A 20,141-nucleotide genomic window follows, 5' to 3' on the forward strand; every position below is an offset into this window, starting at 1 on the left:
TCCTTTTTTTTTCTCACTACATATACCGCATGTTGCTAGTGGCTAGTGCCTAGTGCCAATATCAACGCTGGAATGATATAGAATATGAACCGGTGTTTGGATCTTTGACAGCTTTAAAGTTGTCAACACTCATCCCAAATCGACCCAGAACAGAGTTGCCCAATTCTTTCAGCTTTCCTGCCATGTCATGTACATCTATATATGGTTAGTGATGCATAAACGAAGCACGTCAAAAGTAACAACATAAAATATTTCTCCGTATGCAATCTCCAACAATTCCAGCAAGGATCTAATTTGCTAGATCATACCATGAACAGAAAGCATCATGGAATAGAAAAAAGGCTAAAATAATTATCTTAAAGTTGCAAGAGAATGTCAAGTTCTCTTTGGCAATACAATAGGCTCAAAAATAACATCAGTGACTAGAATCAAATACCAAAAAGCTTCCATTTTTCAATTAAGGTTTCAAAGCCCAGCACCAAATCCAATCCAAGATTCAAATATCACTCAACTACTACAGTATTCATCAACTGCAGATTGCACTTTAAGTCTGTACGATTCAATTAGAGATGGTAACAAATAACCAATAAACTAGATATTCATTACGGTTAACATTTAGTAAGAAGAAAACAAAATAACCTAAATTTGCTTATGAGCTGCTTGGAAACAATAAGTTGATGTGGTATATACTAGATTAATTACATTAGACAACAGACACATTGAGCTATAGGAAGCAGCTAATGATTATAGAATAACAAGAATCAGATATACGGGTACCTGATATGTGATACAAAGGAAAATAAAAACACAAATTTTAAGCTTACCAATCATCTCATCTTTCATTTTTTCTTTCTTTTCAGCAGCCAGTGGTTCCAATCGACGAATGGCCCTCCTAGCCTGATCATTAGCAGGATCCAATTCTAATATCTTCTTCATATCTGGAATTTGCAAGAAAAATAATTACAAACAATGAATAATGCTGAAACAAATTCAATCATAAAAAATAGATCAATGAATGACTTTTCACAAACACCTCTGAATGAAATAAATGTTTCTAAAAGGAACAAGCAATTAAATTAGAGGGTGCTCACCAGCAATAGCCTCCTCAAAATGTTCAAGCTTTTCATGAACTTCTCCTCGTCTAACAAGAGCTTTCATATAAGAAGGATTAAGTTCCAAAGCTTTACTACATTCCTTGATGGTTTCCTCATATTTACCCTAAAAATAATACAGTTTTCGAACATGTAAAAAAGAAGAAACACATTCAAAGAAACTGTAATTCAACTTTAAGAAGTAACTAATCAATAAATGAATACCAGCTTCATAAAGCAAAACTGCGCGATTTGAATGACAAATGGAACGAATTTCGGAGGCCAAAGGCATATCCGCCGTAACTTGCAAAGCAATCTCGTATTGCAACAATGCCTCCTCGTATTGGCCGTTTCCGAACAATTTATTTCCTTCCATCTTCGCATCATTTGCTTGAGCCAAAGCTTTCTAGAAAATAATATTCCTTTCAATAATCAATTAGACAAAAATAAGAAAAGATCGAACGAGCGAGCGAGAGGGAGAAATTCGAACCTCTTTTAATTCATCTTCGTTTAAGGCATCTCGATAAGAATCGGGATCTTTCTGTTGATAGCGGGCGCGGCCGTCTTCTTCGCTGTCGCTTACGTCTCGGTCGCTAGCTGTTTCGAATCCATCGGAGGCATGATCACCTCCGTTAACAATTGCTGATGCAGCGGCGGCTGCTGGATTACCCGTCGTCGTTTCGGATGGCCATGGCGATACTGAAGTCGTTTTCGTAGTTTCTTCTTCTTGTTGTTGTTGATTATGATGTTGATGCTCATCAGCGGGTTGAGGTTCAATCAGCACCATTCTTCAGTTTTAGGATCGATGAATCGGAAACAGCCCTTACACTTCCAGCAAACGAAACTGTTGGTTAATTATACATTAAATATGCCGAGAGGAACCTCGTGAATTGGCCCTTAAAACCCAAAATCAAACCCAAAATACAGAAAGAAAATCACCTTCCAGAAAAGGCTTAAATACACTTTCCCCCTAAATTATATCATTTTTACCGAATTGGACCTTAAAGTATTTTTCGTAACATTTTCCCGTAAAGTTTAAATCGTTATCTCATTTCCCCGATCTATTAACTTTGTTAAAAAGTACATGGATAAATTTTATATTTAATCACTCAATTATTTGTGTGATTATATTTTGGTCAGTAAACTATTTGTGTTTTCAAAATCATCACTAAACTTAAGTTTTTGTTTCGTTTTAGTCACTCATTTCGATTAGATTTATTTTTATTAAATTTACAATATATAAGAATTTATTTATATCACATTTTTTATTCAACACATAAATTTAATGTATAATGATATATAATATTATAATGTAAATAATATATAACATATTTAGTTGTTTGTAATTAAAATTTTAATCAAAGGAATATTAAATATTAAATTAAAATATTTAACAAAATTATATAACATAAAAATTCCAATATCCTACATATTTTATAATTTTAACATCACATCAATATATAACATTGTTAAATAAAAAAGGTTATATGAAAAAAAATATTTTAAACTTATTAAAAACGACTACACTTGAAATTGAGTGCTACATACAATATTTTAGATAGGTTTGAGGTCGAACTTGAAATTTTTATTATATTAAAAAATAATATACCATAATTAAGTTTAATTTTCTTTAAAAAAATTATTAATGTATTTTCAAAATGTGCAACTTGGTCTCTATATTTAAAAAATAAAAAATCCAAAATTTATACATAATTATAAAAAAAACGAGTAAAATTTTTCAAAAATATATAATTCTAAAATATACTTAAAATCCACATCAATATTAATTATAAAAACATTATTTTTCCTTAAAAATTATAAGTTTGAGGACTTAAACAAATAATTGAAAGTAAATTGTAAATCACAGAATTATACAATGATAATTGAACAGTCGAGTATAGTGAAACTATTAAGGCAAAAGCTATGAGCTTCTTCCTGCGAGGATAAGAGCTTTATTCAATCAGCATAATTGAACCGGAATTTCACCTTGTAAATGATTAGTTCTTAAGAGAAGCACACTCAAAGAAGAAAGAGTGTAAATCCAATTTGGAATACAACTTGCATAATTGAACCGAAATTTCACCTTATAAAATATTTAATATTTCTTTTATTGAAATTTTAATTACAAGCAACTAAATATGTTGTATATTATTTACGTTATAATATTATTTATTATTATACATTAAATTTATGTGTCGAGTAAAAATATGTGATATAAATTAATTCTTATATATTGTAAATTTAAAAGTAAATTTAATCGAATTGGGTTATCAAAATGAAACAAAAAGTTTACTGATGATTCTGAAAACAAAAATACTTGACTGACCAGAATAGAACTGTAGGAATAGTTGAGTGGTTAAATATGTAATTTACCCACATGTGTTTTAACGGAGTTACAGATTAGGGCAAATGAGGTAACGATTTAAACTATCGGAGACCAAACGTCTTAAATAATACTTTAAGAGATAACTCGAAAAACGGTATAGAAAAGGTGTGTTTAAGCTTCCAGAAAACTCTTATTCACTGATATTAAATTAATAACGAAGAAAATGGATTGGGCTTTCAAATCTGGAGACCTGATAAAATGTTCTAAACTGGGTTTAAGTATAAACAGGCCCTTAAAACCTCAATTTTTATTTGAATATATAATTAAAACTACTGTTTTTATTGTTTTTTTCAATAGGATAAACAATTTAATTAATTAGTCCACTAGGACATATAGAAGTTTATTTTGGGATCTACAACATTTGCTACAGTAATTTATTACTCATCACGAGTCTTAAAAAATATTTTTTATTTAAATCTTTTATCCTGATGTGATAAAATTTAATTAAAAAAATTATATTTTATTAAAACTTGTCATCTTAACTTAACGAGTTTGAATAAAAAAATATAAAATAAATTTATATACGCCCTATTAAGCTAATTAATAAAACAGTTGTTCCTAATAGGCAAAAAAACACCTTTTTCAGTACTATTTTACAAATAAAATTTGATGCATACTCTTTATATGCTCTGTTAACTGTTCTGCTGTTCAGAGATTTATAATTTTATATAATTTTTTACCCGTTAAATATTCATGTATCTAAATTCTATACATCCATACATTTACATATTATAAAAATGTTTAAAATTTAATATTCATTTATTTGAATTTAATGAATGCTCGTCTTTACGTTGATATTTATTTATTTGAATTTAATAAATGCTCGTCTTGAATTTATCAAGTGATCTTATACGTAAAAAAAAATAGAGAAAATCGCCTCAGTGACCAAAAAAAAGTTATAATATACGATTTTAACCAACTTTTTTTGGATTTGCCAAAATGACCAACAAAATCGCAACGCGAAATAAAAATCGCAACGCGATCCCCAGAATCGCAAATCAGTTTCCAGAATCGCAAATCAGTTTCCAAAATCGCAACGCGATTCTTGAAAATCGCGATGCGATAGTACAAATTCGCATTGCGATTTTCCAAAATCGCAACGCGAATATGAAAATCGCAACGCGAACACATAAATCGCAACGCGTATCCGTAAATCGCAACGTGTATCCGTAAATCGCAACGCGTATGGGTAAATCGCAATGCGTATCCGTATATCGCAACGCGTATCCGTAAATCGCAACGATAATACATAAAATCGCAACGCGTATCCGTAAATCGCAACGCGATATTTAAAGCGCCATTATAATCGCTACGCGTATTTTATTTTCAAATTACAAAAAGAATATTAAGACAAAATCCCGTAATCGCAACTCATAACCTAAAACCTAAAATCACAACTCAGTCCCATCTCCATCTCTCACTCTCTACGGCGAAGAAATCCGTCCCCATCTCCGAAGATTTCCGTCCCCATCTCCGGCGAAATCCCTCACAACCATTCACGGTCAGAAATCCCTCACAATATTCAGAAATGGAAAATCAACCTCCGAGGGTTAGTTTTTTTAATTATTTTTATTTGAAATGTTTGCATTATTGTAGGTTTCTCATATTGAAACTGATGATAAGTTTACTGGTCATTTCAATAATAGATTAACCATTTCACTTAGATTTCATTTCGCGTTACGATTCTGTCGTTGCGATTTTCATTTCGCGTTGCTATTCTCTCGTTGCGATTTTCAAGTTAGTATTTGTCTTTGTCTTTGTTCTGTCTTTTGGTTGAAGTAATGCAATCCATTCAAGTTTCAATTTGCAGAAGAGTCGCAACGAGATAAATGAAAATCGCAACGAGAGAATGACTGTCGCAACGAGAGAATCGCAACGCGAAATGGAAATCGCAACGAGAGAATCGCAACGCGAAACAAAATCGCATTGCGATTTTCATTTCGCGTTGCGATTCTCTCGTTGCGATTTTCATTTCGCGTTGCGATTCTCTCGTTGCGATTGTCATCTCGCGTTGCGATTCTCTCGTTGCGATTTTCATTTCAACCAAAAGACAAAACAGTGTTGCAAATTTTAGTTTCAAGAATAAACTACTACTTTTTATGTTTATTGTTTTTGGTATATCTTCACAGTGTAGTTTTTGGTATATCTAACTTGGTATGTTTATTGTTTTTGTAGAAATTTTTTTCGGCTCAATTGACCTTGAGAAATAAAGTCAGCCTGGCCACTACAATTGCAAAGAAGCTTTCACCTGCTCAAAGACAATTGTTTGAGGAAACCTGCTTCGGGCCATGGCTGAGAGTACAGCATCCGGGTGGAGATGCTAATTTGACCCATTTGTGGCTTCAGACCATGACATCAAATCTACCCGACAGTATACAACGTGGTGAGGAAGAGATATGGTTTCATTTTCCACCAGCGTATACTTGCTTTGGGCGGAAGGAGTTCTGCTTAATCACTGGTCTACGATTCGGACACGATGATGTAGGCCGGTACACTCGTCATATCGCCCGCCCATCATGGTTATCCCGGTTTTTCCGGATGAGTCAATGGAGAAGCCGAACCTACATGTCGACGACCTGAAGAAATTATTTAATAAGAAAGCTGGTTTCACTCGGATGGAAGACGTCGATGTTGTCCGAGTATGCCTTCTACTACTTGTGTATGCCGGCTTTTTAGGCAGAGAGGCCAGACAACCTATTCATCGGGAGCTAATAATATTGGTAGAGGACCTGAATGCATGGAATCTGTTTCCGTGGGGTTCGTATATATGGAAAGCTACCTGGACTAAGTTGTCGTCTGCCTTTGATGACCGCAAAAGTTTGCGGGGCGATGGGTCCAAATACACTTTGTCAGGCTTTGTTTGGGCCTTTAAGGTAAGAATTTCTATATAATGTTTCTAAAATTATAATTAATTATTTAACAATTACTAATTTTGTTATTATATTGTTTGTAGATTTGGATATTCGAGGCTTTCCCCAGCATGCGTACATATGCAATAAAACGTCAAATGATATTCCCAGGGCTATTTCCTGGAAGAGGAAAACTCTGTTGGATTGGGAAGACTTAATACCATATGCCACAATAAATAATGTAAGTTAACACAAATACTTTCATATAATATAAACAAGTTATTAATAGTAGACGTTTAACTTTGTTTGAGTTTTTATATTTTAGGAGGCCAACATTCCATTACAAAGACTGTCACCCACGGAGGAAGAGCTTGCCACTGATTGGTGGCAAGCTAGTCAGAGTTTTTTTGATGGCACGGATGATGAGCAGCATCCACTTCCTCCAATTCGAGAGCCATCACCTCACCTAGAGCCATCACCCGATCGTGACGACTATACACCTCTAGAACGAGAGCCATCACCTATCCCGTCACATCATCGAGCCTCTTCTCCACCATCACCTCATGATAGGCGACCGGCAAAGATGCCACGACTCCTATCTCCCTGTTCTCCACCTCCACCTCAACGGGATGAGTCAAGGGAGTTACGTGATGAGGTCAATGCCTTGCGTGAGGAGATCGGTACTCTACGCGATAACGATGGTGCATGGCGTGTGGAGGTGTCAACTTACGTGGTGAGGTTGCCGCTCTACGTGAGATGATAGTATCGTTGCAGAATGAGGTTCATACTCTACGCAACGAGGTAAGTTTAAGATTTTCCATATTTAACTTAATGATAAATTTACTCGTAATTTCACTTAGATTAGCCATTTCACTTAGATTGCTTAGTAAATTTATTCGGTTGCTGCCAATTCTGCTAAACTGTGTATTCTTTAACACTGTGAAATAGTATTTGTCTTTGTTTTGTCTTTTGGTTGAAAGTAAATTTGTTCGGTTGCTGCCAATTCTGCTAAACTGTGTATTCTTTAACACTGTGAAATATATTTGTCTTTGTTTTGTCTTTTGGTTGAAAGTAAATTTGTTCGGTTGCTGCCAATTCTGCTAAACTGTGTATTCTTTAACACTGTGAAATAGTATTTGTCTTTGTTTTGTCTTTTGGTTGAAAGTAAATTTGTTCGGTTGCTGCCAATTCTGCTAAACTGTGTATTCTTTAACACTGTGAAATAGTATTTGTCTTTGTTTTGTCTTTTGGTTGAAAGTAAATTTATCCATTCAAGTTTCAATTTGCAGAAGAAGAAATAGTTTACTTTCGCAACACGAAACTTAAAATCGCAACGCGAAACCAAAATCGCAACGCGAAATGAAAATCGCAACGACAGAATCGCAACGCGAAACCAAAATCGCAACGACAAGATCGCAACGCGAAACCAAAATCGCATTGCGATTTTCATTTCGCGTTGCGATTCTTTCGTTGCGATTTTCATTTCGCGTTGCGATTCTGTCGTTGCGATTTTCATTTCGCGTTGCGATTTTGGTTTCGCGTTGCGATTTTAAGTTTCGTGTTGCGAAAGTAAACTATTTCTTCTTCTGCAAATTGAAACTTGAATGGATTGCATTACTTCAACCAATAGACAAATCAAAGACAAATACTAACTTCAGGGTATTAGTTTGAAACATATTTTTCTTTGTTATCTGATGCATTTTGTGAACTATGATAGAATAATGACTTGGGTGAATACAATGCAAGTTTGAAACATATTTGTCTTTGTTTTCACTGTTTAAATATCATGTCTGTTTATTTACTGATTTTTGTATTTAATTATTTAGCGGCCCGATAGAGTGGATGCTTTACGTCGGGTTATGCTTGCACGACGGAGTTCACGCATCAGACAGCGTGCACGTGCTATTAAGTCTCCGTACACCCCAATAGTGCGAAGACACCGCAAGAAGAAGCCCGACTCGCCTGTCATCCCTCAAGAGTCCACTCCTATCGTTGAAGAGGCCCCCCATATCATTCCTCGAGAGTCCCCTCCCACCGTTCAAGAGGCAACTGTCATCGTTGAAGAGGTCCCTCCCACCATTCCAGAGCCCGATTCACATGGGTAATATATCGAAGTATTGAGAAACCCCCACCGGTTCCGGACATGATGGATGAGAGTTGGCTCTCGTATGAGTTACCGGCCAGTACCATACCGGTATCTGAAGAGGAGAGGGAACAACTACCGGACACAATTTTGGATAACACCCTTTGGGCTAAGACCGCAGTTGATTTTTATCTACATGAGCGGAGCAAGGGGTGTTTCACTGACATATGCAAGCTCACCGATGATATCTTTTTGTTGCTTGAACGGCCTTGGTGGGGCGTATTATTAGGGGTCGAAGACAATGGCTATTTCGATGGGGGGGTAAGTCTTATATTTTTCTTATATTTCAATTTGATTAATTTTTTTTTTAAATTTATGTAAGTCACTAATATATGTCTTTTTTTGTAAAACAGCATATCGATGCGTGGGTGACACGTCTTCTAATAATAAGAAAACTTAAGAAAAATAAAAATATACGATATACAATAATGCCGACGTCTTTTCACGCCGTTCACTTGAAGAATGCACGAGATGAATCATTTGATTTGGGCAATGGACAAGCTAAACTTTATCCTGCATGGTGGGAGGTCGATAAGGTTAGTATTTATTTTAGATTGAGTTTAAAGGTTTTATGAAATAAGTGCGCAAATGAATGAATTATTACTTATGATTGCAGGTGTTTATCCCTGTTTTGGAACGTAAACATTGGATTCTCGTCGAGCTTCAGCTCCCATCCCTTAAGACAATAGTGTATGACAGCATGATAAATTACATATCATTGGCTGATTTAAGAGATGTTATTAAGGGATGGAGCTCTCATTTGGCTAAATTCTTGGATGCGATCAATTATTGGACTCGTTCTGGAAACAAGAAGCCAAAGAAGCTCAATATTACAGTTATTAGAGACGAGACCGCGCCACAACAAACGAGCGGAGCCAGAGGAGATTGTGGTCCTCTCGTATGCTTGGCGTTGGAGCGTTTGACGACGGGAAGCATCAAGTATCTACCTCCCACCGATAGAGATAAAGCTGCAGTAGGCTTGTGGTTTCGGCATTATATGGCTAATCGATATATACGAGACGCTGCCTACCTGCATCCGCGTTATAAAAATGTCCATAAACAATTGGTAAGTTTATATACTTATAAATGAAAATGTTTGGTTAAGTAATTAGAATTCAATAATTTGCGTAGAAAGTGTTGTTTGAACAAATGTTTGGTTTCTGCAGGTTAATCTCAGAAGTGAACTGCGTGAAAATGATGTCGAGCTGCAAAAGTTGATTCAATAGTTTAATTGATTGTTTTTTGATTGTTTAATTGATTTGTAAAAGTTGATTCAATTTTTGATTGTTTAATTGATTTGTAAAAGATGATTTGTAAAAGTTGATTTGTGTAATTGATGCGAACATAATTCTTATTTGTGCTTGTTTAATTGATTGAAATGTAATGGTTGATTTTGTTGATTTCAATCTGCATTATGTTGAAGGCAAAAATGACTATCGCAATGCGAAATGAAAATCGCAATGCGAAATGAAATCGCAACGAGAGAATCGCAATGCGAAATGAAAATCGCAATGCGGAAATGAAAATCGCAATGCGTTTATAATTTCGCATTGCGATTATCTCGTTGCGATTTTCATTTCGCATTGCGATTTTCATTTCGCATTGCGATTCTTTCGTTGCGATTTTCATTTCGCATTGCGATTTTCATTTCGCATTGCGATTTTCATTTCGTATTGCGATTTTAATTTCGCATTGCGATTTTCATTTCGCATTGCGATTCTCTCGTTGCGATTTTCATTTCGCATTGCGATTTTCATTTCGCATTGCGATTCTCTCGTTGCGATTTTCATTTCGCATTGCGATTTTCATTTCGCATTGCGATTCTCTCGTTGCGATTTTCATTTCCGCATTGCGATTTTCATGTTGGGATTTCATTTCGCGTTGCGATTGTATTTTCCGTGTTGCGATAGTCAAATGCATGCCTAATAGTGATAACAACTGAATAACAAGAGTTGGTTAAGTCAAAATGGTTGGCCTGAGTCATTAATTCAACTGAAAATGTTAAAAGTTCACACATAAAATCCACATAATACAACGTTTGCATATGAGCTTTTGATGGCAACGTTTACATAATACACATAAAATGTTAAATGTTAAAACGTTTACATAATACAACTGAATAACAACGTTTACATAATACAAAGTTCACACCATATGAGCTTTGGATTTTGATGAGGATCCATATTTTGGTAGAGGAAAAGATGATTTTGATGGCACTGGTGATCCACATGTCAACCTTGTATGACCACTTTCCTTGCACCGACTACATGTCGATCTCTTCTTCTCTTCACCCTTAGACGGTATACGATCGTGACTTTTGGTCGGCCAGGTAGCCTTCTGTCCATGGCTGGTGGCAAAACTGTTTGTAAGTCATCTGGTATGTCCCACTCAGAAGGATGTGGAATAGGGTAGACAATCTCGGCATAAGTCTGTCGATAAACTTCTGTAGTGTAGCAATCCATAGCGTATGCGCTTGAATCATCTTGGTTTAAATGAAGAGCAACTTTTATAACATGGCCACACGGATAACCAGATGTTTGCCATTTCATACAACTACACGTCTTTGCATTTAGATCGACTAGCCCATTTAAGTTATTATCCAGTACTTGAAACAAAGTGTTTGAACATGGTTCAACTCTCCATGACGTTGACTTCACAACACGTTTCGTTATCTTTTTTTCAGTCCATGGTGTAACACGATGTTCCAATGTTCCTGTAAATTTAAATAAACAATACTTAGTAAATATATAAATATGATAAGTTACGAATTCAAAGAAATAATACCTGCATGGTTTCTTTTCTTGTAGTACCACTGTTGAATAGAGGCTCGAAAAAACTCCATTAACATAGTAATGGGTAATTTCCGGGAATGACGACTTAGAGCGTTGATTGATTCTGCACTATTAGACGTCATGAAACCATATCTTGCTCCAAGTTGATGTACTCTTGACCATCTTTCAAACCCGACATCTTCTAGTGTTTGAGCACACTGAGGCAAAACACGTCTTAAACAATTTATATGCTTATTGAAATCCACTTCCCGATAAGCTTTTACAGCCTTCCAGTATGTCCATTTGTGCTTTTTTATACCAGCAGACCTTGATTTTAGATTTCTATACAAATGAACACCACAAAGTCCATGAAAAGCATCTGGGAAACACCTTCTAACAGCGTTGTCAATTGAGTTTGCCCTATCGGATATGATTGTCAGATTGCTAATAGGACCTATGCAATCCCTAAGATGCCCCATAAACCATGTCCATGAATCAGAGGTTTCAGATTTGCCAACCCCGTAAGCTATTGGCAATATCCCATTGTTAGCATCCATGGCTACTGCTAATAAGTTTACTCCAAGGTATCGACCTTTCAAATGTGCTCCGTCAACTATAATAACTGGGCGCATGCAAGTAATAAACGAACGAATCTACAAAATATATACACAAGAAATATAATCATTTAAATGTGAAATGCATGTAACTAACAAAAATGAGTCAACAAAATTATATTGATTTACTAACCGTAGCACCAATGGCGATAAACAGCAACTCAAAGCGTCCATCTCTATCTGTTTTGATATGAGTTACCGACCCAGGATTTTTCAGCTTTAAATTGTGACAATAAGCCGGCAGTTGGGCAAACGATGCTTCTGGCGACCCCCTCAACAATTCCAAGGCATAACATTTGGCTCTCCAAGCTTGAGAATATGATATACTAATCTTGAACCGAGCATTCATGTCAGTCATAATTTCATGTCCCCGATATACCCTGCCATTCAAAAACATTAACTCAGCCAGAAAACCACCCAACACCTTTTTGTTTGCCTGTCTATGGTGAGGAAAAACTTGGGTTCTTGAACATGTATGTTTATCAATAAAAGTCCTAACTTGAAACATTTTGCAATCTTTTATTCTCTTTGCAATCATACGCCACGTACAGTTTTTGTCAATCATACACCTTGTTTCGAAACGATCTTTGCTTGATTTGTTAACTTTTAGTTGATAGCCATCTTCCACACATTTCGTATATAAAGCTATCTTCAAGTCTTCCTTTGTATCAAAACAATCATCTTTCTTGATACGAATAACTTTTGTGTAACAATCAACTGCTTTCTTTATCAACTCTTCTTCCGGTATCTGAAGTAATTCTGGCATATTCCAGTTATACGCCCGTGGCATTTTCTTTTCTTCGGGGACTTTTTCTTCTTCTTTTTCTTCTTCAGGATTATATGAATTACAGAATGGATGTTCAACATGTTCATTCACAGTCGTAACTTCCTCCTCATTATCATCAACATTACATTCTTCGGCAACGGCTGTTTCATCATCAAAATTCGGGTATTGACCAATATCAATATCATTACACGCATGGTCTGTTTCTTCTTCTGAAACATCATCAAAATCCGTGTATTGACCAATATCAAAGTCCGGATATTGACCAAGACCAAATTTCGAATACTGACTAGTACTCACAATTTTTTCTGTTGGCTCATCATCGTCTAACTGGTCAATACGAAAACCGGAATTTGGTGCTGAAAGTTGATTGGGATTTGGATTAGAGAAAGGTTGTGGGTTTTGAGAAAAACTTAGTTGATTACTACCCGCTACTGACCCAACAATACTACTTCTAGGTTCAACAACATACAATGTAACATCATCTTGTGAAACACTAATGTAAGCAATGAATCGTTCAACATCTTCATTGTCGGTTAACAAATAAACTTTACCATTTCTCTGATAAGATAGCCTAAATCCACTTAGGGGCTCTAAATTCAATTTATTTGAAACACGTAGCATTAGAGTTTCATAAGTTAACTTTTGTAAAGACAATTTTAGTTGAAGATTTATGGGTAAAGGCATATATTGTAAAACACCATTAACATTATCCCATGACCCTCCAAAACACAAATCTATCCAAACATGATCAACATTAGATGATTTCATGGTTGTAACTAAACAAACGAGATGCGAAACTAAGACCTGTTGCCGGATGGGGAAGGATGTCGTTGGATATAGGAACGGATGTCGCCGGAGAGAGTGATAGATGGAGATGGAATGAGTTGCGATTTAGGGATTTAGTTTATGATTTCAGTGTTATATACCCAAAATTTCAGTGTTGTGATTTACAGATTCTCGTTGCGATTTACGGATTATCGTTGCGATTTACAGATTCTCGTTGCGATTTACGGATTATCGTTGCGATTTACAGATTCTCGTTGCGATTTACGGATTATCGTTGCGATTTACGGATACGCGTTGCGATTTACGGATTATCGTTGCGATTTACGGATACGCGTTGCGATTTACGGATACGCATTGCGATTTACGGATACGCGTTGCGATTTACGGATACACGTTGCGGTTTACGGATACGCGTTGCGATTTACGGATACGCGTTGCGATATACGGATACGCATTGCGATTTACCCATACGCGTTGCGATTTACGGATACACGTTGCGATTTACGGATACGCGTTGCGATTTATGTGTTCGCGTTGCGATTTTCATATTCGCGTTGCGATTATGGAAAATCGCAATGCGAATTTGTACTATCGCATCGCGATTTTCAAGAATCGCGTTGCGATTCTGGAAACTGATTTGCGATTCTGGGGATCGCGTTGCGATTTTTATTTCGCGTTGCGATTTTGTTGGTCATTTTGGCAAATCCAAAAAAAGTTGGTTAAAATCGTATATTATAACTTTTTTTTGGTCACTGAGGCGATTTTCTCAAAAAAATATTGTTCTAACTAAAGACTTTAGATTCGAAACTATATCTACACAGTATATATATTAATTGATTATAAAAATTATGAGCAAAAGTGTTCATCCTGTTTTTAGCATTGCTTACGATGAATTATGATCATTTTCAATGATTAATTTATCATATTTTTAATTAATTTTATATTTTAATTTAATTAGTTTTAATTTTAATATTTTTGAAATTAGTCAAATTGATGAACAAGAACTAATTCTACAACTTCAGCATAGCATACCAACTTAGCAAATTTAACGACAGCTGTTTGAAATTTAAACCAAGACCGAATTTTAAAAAATATGGAAACTATTTTCTCACGTGACTGAGGTTTTCCAAAAAAATTCTTTCCGTCATGGCAACAACATTATCATCGGCAGACTTCGATAAAACAAGAGAGAAGCGAGCACTACTAATTGGAAAAGTAAGCTTCTTTTGAACCGACTATGCCAGAACCAGCTGATGGCAAAACAACAGTTAGCAACCATGTAGCCTAAAAATGTTTTACCCGGTTCTTCGAGCGTAGGTTAACGTTTTCTTCTTCTCGATGCTATTTCCGAGGCCCAAGCTTTTCCAGCATCAGTCTGGAACTTCCCTGCGAAGATGTTAATTATCCGTATTAGCGGTTCAAATCTAGTTTGTTCATGAATAATGCAAGTTATTTGTTTAAGATAACAAATTATCATGTTCAGGTTCAATAATAAAGATAGGAATCTATCGGATCTCCTTGCATTAGTAAGTTTGCTAAGGTGAGCTATTCTGCTAACAGAGCATATCCCTGTTCCGAGGATGAAATTTCAAGAAAAAGAAGAGCATTGATGAAATTTTTGTTTGAGTCGGAAATGGTTGCCACAATAGAAGTTTAGAAACTAGCAGTGTGTAACAATTCTTTCACTTTTTACCAAGTGTGTATAAGCATGATTATTTACCTAAAACTCTCTTTTCTCCCAACCTTTTCTAAACATTGTCTTTAAAACCACTCTGATCTTTTCTAAACATTGTTTTTAAAACCACTATGTATCAGAGTGTCATATTCTATAAGCTTTGCCATATTCTTTTAGTGTTTTTAGTGTCTTAAAATTTTATCAAAATCCATTACAGAAAACAAAAAATAAGAACCACAGAGAAGCAGATGGAAGTCCAAAATTACACACCAGAAGTTGACTGGAAAAACTCGTCCAAATCCACCCCTTGCTCTGCATAATTCCGGACGAAAAATTAGTTCCCGTGAAACATTATTACAATTCGATTAATGGCTACAGAGATTAGTAAGTGTTTAAGTTAAAAGAAGGTGCAGGTTTTGAAAATATAAATAATTTAAAGGACAATAATTAGTTAATTTTCTAGAACCATTAGACACGTTTCCACAACACATGAAATGCATGAACCAAAAAAATCCATTAAATAGATTATGTTGCACTCACGAGCTAGTGTCACACTGCAGTTGCATAAATCAATCAGCCATATAAAGCTAGTGTAATGTAAGCCAGAAGGCTTTATATTTAAGCAGAAACATTAATAGAACTAAACAAGAAAGGTAATTGGAAATTAATAGTTTATATAATCTGTTAAAACGCTCATCTCAAGTTAACGAAACTTGTTGATCAAACATAAATGAGTACATAAAACCCAAGATGTAGGGCAGACAAAAATATGATGACACAATATAAGCAGTAAGCAGCATCATGGGACAGTTATTTCATCTCAGCAGCATAATCAGATGCAGTGGTTTTCAAGACAGCTAAATGCTTTTGAGCATTTGGTTGTACTGGTTGTACTAATTTTATGGGATAAAAACAAACTAATTCATCATTTAGTAGATAAATCAGCAATGATGATTCCAGTGTTCAGATTTCATCAAGACCATTAAAACCATTTTGTCTCCTATATTGCCTCTATGCTTTCCACACTCGTTTTACATGGTTTGCCTCTAATTCTTAGAAAGTTATAGCATATTCTTGAGAAACGGTTAAAACTATTTTATGTTTCAATAAACTATGGATAAGATGAATTACCATTATGATCAGATCATAAATACAGATGCTTTAGGCAAATATGAAAAGTACAAAATAAAGGGAAAAAGTCAAGAACGTGAAGCCTTACCATTCTCATATTCTAAAGCTTGAAGTATCATCTCCACCTGCATGTAACAGAAGAAGCAAACATCAGATTAAACTGTGATCATCAGCCTAAGAAAATTTTTGGGAACTAAAAATACATTTATGGGTAGCCAGGGCTAAGTAATTAAAACCACCGTCAGTTGAAATGAGATTATATTATAATAATTTTAGGTCTAATGTTATAATAAATGGAGAACTAAACTGAATATACGCAAAGAGATTGGCGGGTTAAAGATTAAATCATAGGTTGGTAACAAAACCATTCATTTTTTCTATCATACAGGCAATAAAGCATGCTACTAAGTCGTCGATTCTTTTATTCTAGGGCATAATACAAGTGTAACTGTAAATGAAAAATATTAGCTAGACAAATTCCCAATTAATATGCATCTTTTAGAAAAAAGTGCATTTGACATGTTTCGATGTATTGATGATTAATGAACAAGAGAAATATACAAACGCCACACACCTTGTCAAAATCTTTGACAATTTTGGCTTCAGAGGAAGAATTTTCTTCATACTCCATCCATAACTCCGCTATCTCTTTCGCTGCAATTAATTAAGCAAAAAAAATATGTTGAATTATACATCATTATGAGATTCAAGTTCAACCCAGAGAACAATTAGATAACCTCTAGACCCTCCACCGAGTAATTTGCACATATGATCTAAGGCTTCGCGCTCTCTTCGACTCTTCTCATCCTTAGATATACCATCTGAAGGGGTGATATCACCAACGATGGCTGTTCAAAAAGATGACAAATACAACATTATGATTATGGAATGTTTAAAACCACGTTTATTAAGAAAAAAATCTAGCTTCAAATTATTCAAATTTCAGCTAGAAAGACAATTTATTTATCTAACCTTCAGCAATGTCATGAACAATTGCCATTTTAACACACCTAAAAAAATACAGGAAACATAATTAGAAACATTTAGTCAAAGAATTAACTCAAAACTGTCAAATAATAAGGGGGGTAAAGGTAGTAGAACTAACTTGTCACGATCAATTCCGGGAATATCAGAAGTAATTAAAGCCATTAATCCCATTCGATACATGTGATCAGCTATCGATTCCGGATTCTGTACATCTCTCCCCACCCAACCCGCACGCTTCGTCGTCTACTCATTTAAATTCATTCAAAAACCAATCATACTTTATATATATATATATATTATCCATGACAAAACTATATCTTAAATTAAAAGAAATTGTGTAACCGAATAAAATACCTTGAGACTGTGACATAGAGTGAGGAAATCGATGGCGGAAGAAGCCGTGGGGGGACCGGCCGCAGTAGCGGAAGCGGCGTCATTGGAAGAAGAGGGAGGCGGAGGATCGATATCGTTACCGTCGGTGACGGAGGAGGAAGAGGAGGAAGCCATTCGGAGAAATGTAAAGGCGGTGGGTGAGAGAGCGGTGCGGGTGAGGAATGATTTGAAGCTGAGCTGAGTTGAGCAAGTGAAACAAGGGAGTAGGAATGCCAGTGAAGAAGCCGAGGCTCTGCAAGGAAACACTAGTCGGCTCCCGCTCCACATTTTTCCTCTTTTCTATTTTCCGTTGTGCTTTTTCATCTTATTTAATTAATTAGCTCTGTTGCGTTGCGGGAAATATCAAACTTTTTGCGGGGCAAAATGGTATATTATGTGTTAAACCTTTCTTAAATTTTCTCCGCACAATCTACGAACCAAATTGCAACAATGATTTAAAGATTAATGGTTACTCGTAAAGCATAGAAGATTACACAAAATATTTAAACGTTCATTATCAAATAATAAAATTTTTAAAATATACATTATTATTTATAAACCCTTAAATTAATAAAAAAAAATCCTCCATAAAATCAAATATATTGTAATTTGTTGAAAAGGCAATGTATTTGGCCAAAGTTTCAACATTATTTTCGGTGGAAACATTTAGGTGGCTTTGCACATGCATTTTCGATGGCATTAAAGTTATACAGCTTGAAAATATTTTTTTTTGTAAGGGTATAATCATTTTTAGTCATTGTAATTTAGGGTATTTATAAATTAGTCCTTAAGCTTCAACTATAAATACTCTAGCTCATTTAGCTTCAAATTCATCCCAAAGCATTCTAGCTTTCTTCTAATACTAGAGAATTTAGAGAGTTTCTTGAGAGTCGTTTTCTCTTTTCGAATTATCATTGTTTTCTCCATGGTAGATCGAGAGAAGTTGTAATTCCTATTTTCTCATGGTGAAATTCTTCTACCGTTGCCCGTGGTTTTTACACTATATTATTTAGGGGTTTTCCACATAAATTTTGTGTCTATTTTATCTTCATTTTTATTTTCTCAAATTATCAGTTGCGATTTTGCTCTATCCGATAGCCGTCTTCCGCAACAATTGGTATCAGAGCCAGATTAGAGTGTGTAATATATGCTTATTGTCTTTGTGGTTGCCACCAAAAGGTGGATCCTCCAATATAAGAAAGTAAGAAGTTATTATCCATTCTTCGAAGGTTCCAGAGAACTATTAACGATAGTGAAATAGTGGAAGCTATCCGTAAAAGAAGCTATGACAACGAAATTTGATATCGAAAAAATCAATGGGAGAAATTTCTCATTGTGGAAATTGAAGATGAAGGCCATCCTGAGGAAAGATGGTTGTCTAGCAGCTATCAGTGAAAGGACGGTGGATTTCACAGATGACAACAAATGGATCGAAATGGATGGGAATGATATGGCAAACTTTCATTTAGCATTAGCAGATAAAGTATTGTCAAGCATCGAGGAGAAAAAGACAGCTAAGGAGATATGGGATCATCTCACCAAATTGTAGATGCACAATAAAATATTTTTTAAGAGGAAATTGTACACTCTCCGGATGCCATAATCTATTTCAGTGACGGAGCACTTAAACACACTGAACACGTTATTTTCTCAGCTTACATCCTTAAGATGTACAATAGGAGAACAAGAACGTGATGAACTTCTCCTTTAAAGTCTACCTGATTCGTATGATCAACTCATCATCAACTTGACAAACAGTAATGTCACCATTCTAGTCTTCGATGACGTTGCAGTTGTTGTTCTACAAGAAGAAAATCGGCGCAAGAAAAAGGAAGACATACAAGTAAATCTGCAACAAGCAGAAGCGTTGACAACGATGAGAGGGAGGTCAACAGAACGTGGCCAAGCAATAGTCACAAACAAGGTAGATCGAAGTCGAGGAGCAAGAAGAATTTAAAGTACTACAACTGTGGAAAGAAGTGTCACTTGAAGAAGGATTATTGGAGTCTAAATAAAAACTCCAATCCACAAGGCAATACCTCAAACACTTCAGATGATGGAGATGCTCTATGTTATGAAGCGTCAACCACCGTAGAAGGCAGAAAAAGATTTACAGATATATGACTCATTGATTCAGGAGTAACATATCACATGAACTCAAGAAGAGAATGGTTCCATCATTATGAACATGTCTCAAGAGGATCTGTGTATAGCTGAAATGATCATACCTTAGAGATCGTTGGTGTGGGAACCATCAAATTGAAGATGTATGATGGAACAATTAAAGTTGTTCGAGATATGCGGCACATGAAAGGCCTGAAGAAAAATTTATTATCCTACGGATTGTTGGATAATAATGTCAGAAAGATTGAAACACAGAAAGGAATCATGAAGGTGTTCCGTGGAGCGCTTGTGGTGCTGAAAGGCAAAAAGATAGCAGCAAACTTGTACATATTGAAGAGAGAGACTTTGCTTGAAGCAGAAGCCTCTGTTACCTCATGTAGTTCAGATTCTGCAATGATATGGTATCAGAAACTTGGACACATGTC

At 35.4% G+C, this 20,141-nt stretch overlaps 1 protein-coding gene and 1 pseudogene across 1 annotated transcript; both read right to left on the reverse strand.

The window, feature by feature from the left end:
* Positions 1 to 15: 15 nt before the first annotated feature.
* On the reverse strand, positions 16 to 1,966 carry LOC120124138 (annotated as a pseudogene).
* A 12,754-nt stretch (positions 1,967 to 14,720) lies between these two features.
* On the reverse strand, positions 14,721 to 17,901 carry LOC120124145 (5'-deoxynucleotidase HDDC2-like). Its single transcript, XM_039142878.1, has 8 exons — positions 17,575 to 17,901; positions 17,339 to 17,463; positions 17,206 to 17,243; positions 16,971 to 17,081; positions 16,808 to 16,887; positions 16,322 to 16,358; positions 15,373 to 15,414; positions 14,721 to 14,813 (listed from the first exon to the last, which is right to left on the reverse strand). Exons 1-8 carry the CDS (start codon positions 17,878 to 17,880, stop codon positions 14,746 to 14,748), a joined length of 807 nt encoding a protein of 268 aa, XP_038998809.1. The 5' UTR covers positions 17,881 to 17,901; the 3' UTR covers positions 14,721 to 14,745.
* Positions 17,902 to 20,141: the final 2,240 nt, after the last annotated feature.

Source organism: Hibiscus syriacus, unplaced genomic scaffold, assembly GCF_006381635.1.
Source record: "Hibiscus syriacus cultivar Baekdansim isolate YM2019G1 unplaced genomic scaffold, ASM638163v2 tig00110415_pilon, whole genome shotgun sequence".
Lineage (NCBI taxonomy): Eukaryota > Viridiplantae > Streptophyta > Magnoliopsida > Malvales > Malvaceae > Hibiscus > Hibiscus syriacus.

Bases quoted from the DNA above. Each gene is read 5' to 3' on its own strand.
- LOC120124145 (XM_039142878.1), bottom strand. From the start codon at position 17,880: ATGTGGAGCGGGAGCCGACTAGTGTTTCCTTGCAGAGCCTCGGCTTCT. The intron at 17,464-17,574 runs GTATTTTATTCG...TTAAATGAGTAG, and splicing joins CTCTATGTCACAGTCTCAAG to ACGACGAAGCGTGCGGGTTG. The intron at 17,244-17,338 runs GTTAGTTCTACT...GTATTTTTTTAG, and splicing joins CCCGGAATTGATCGTGACAA to GTGTGTTAAAATGGCAATTG.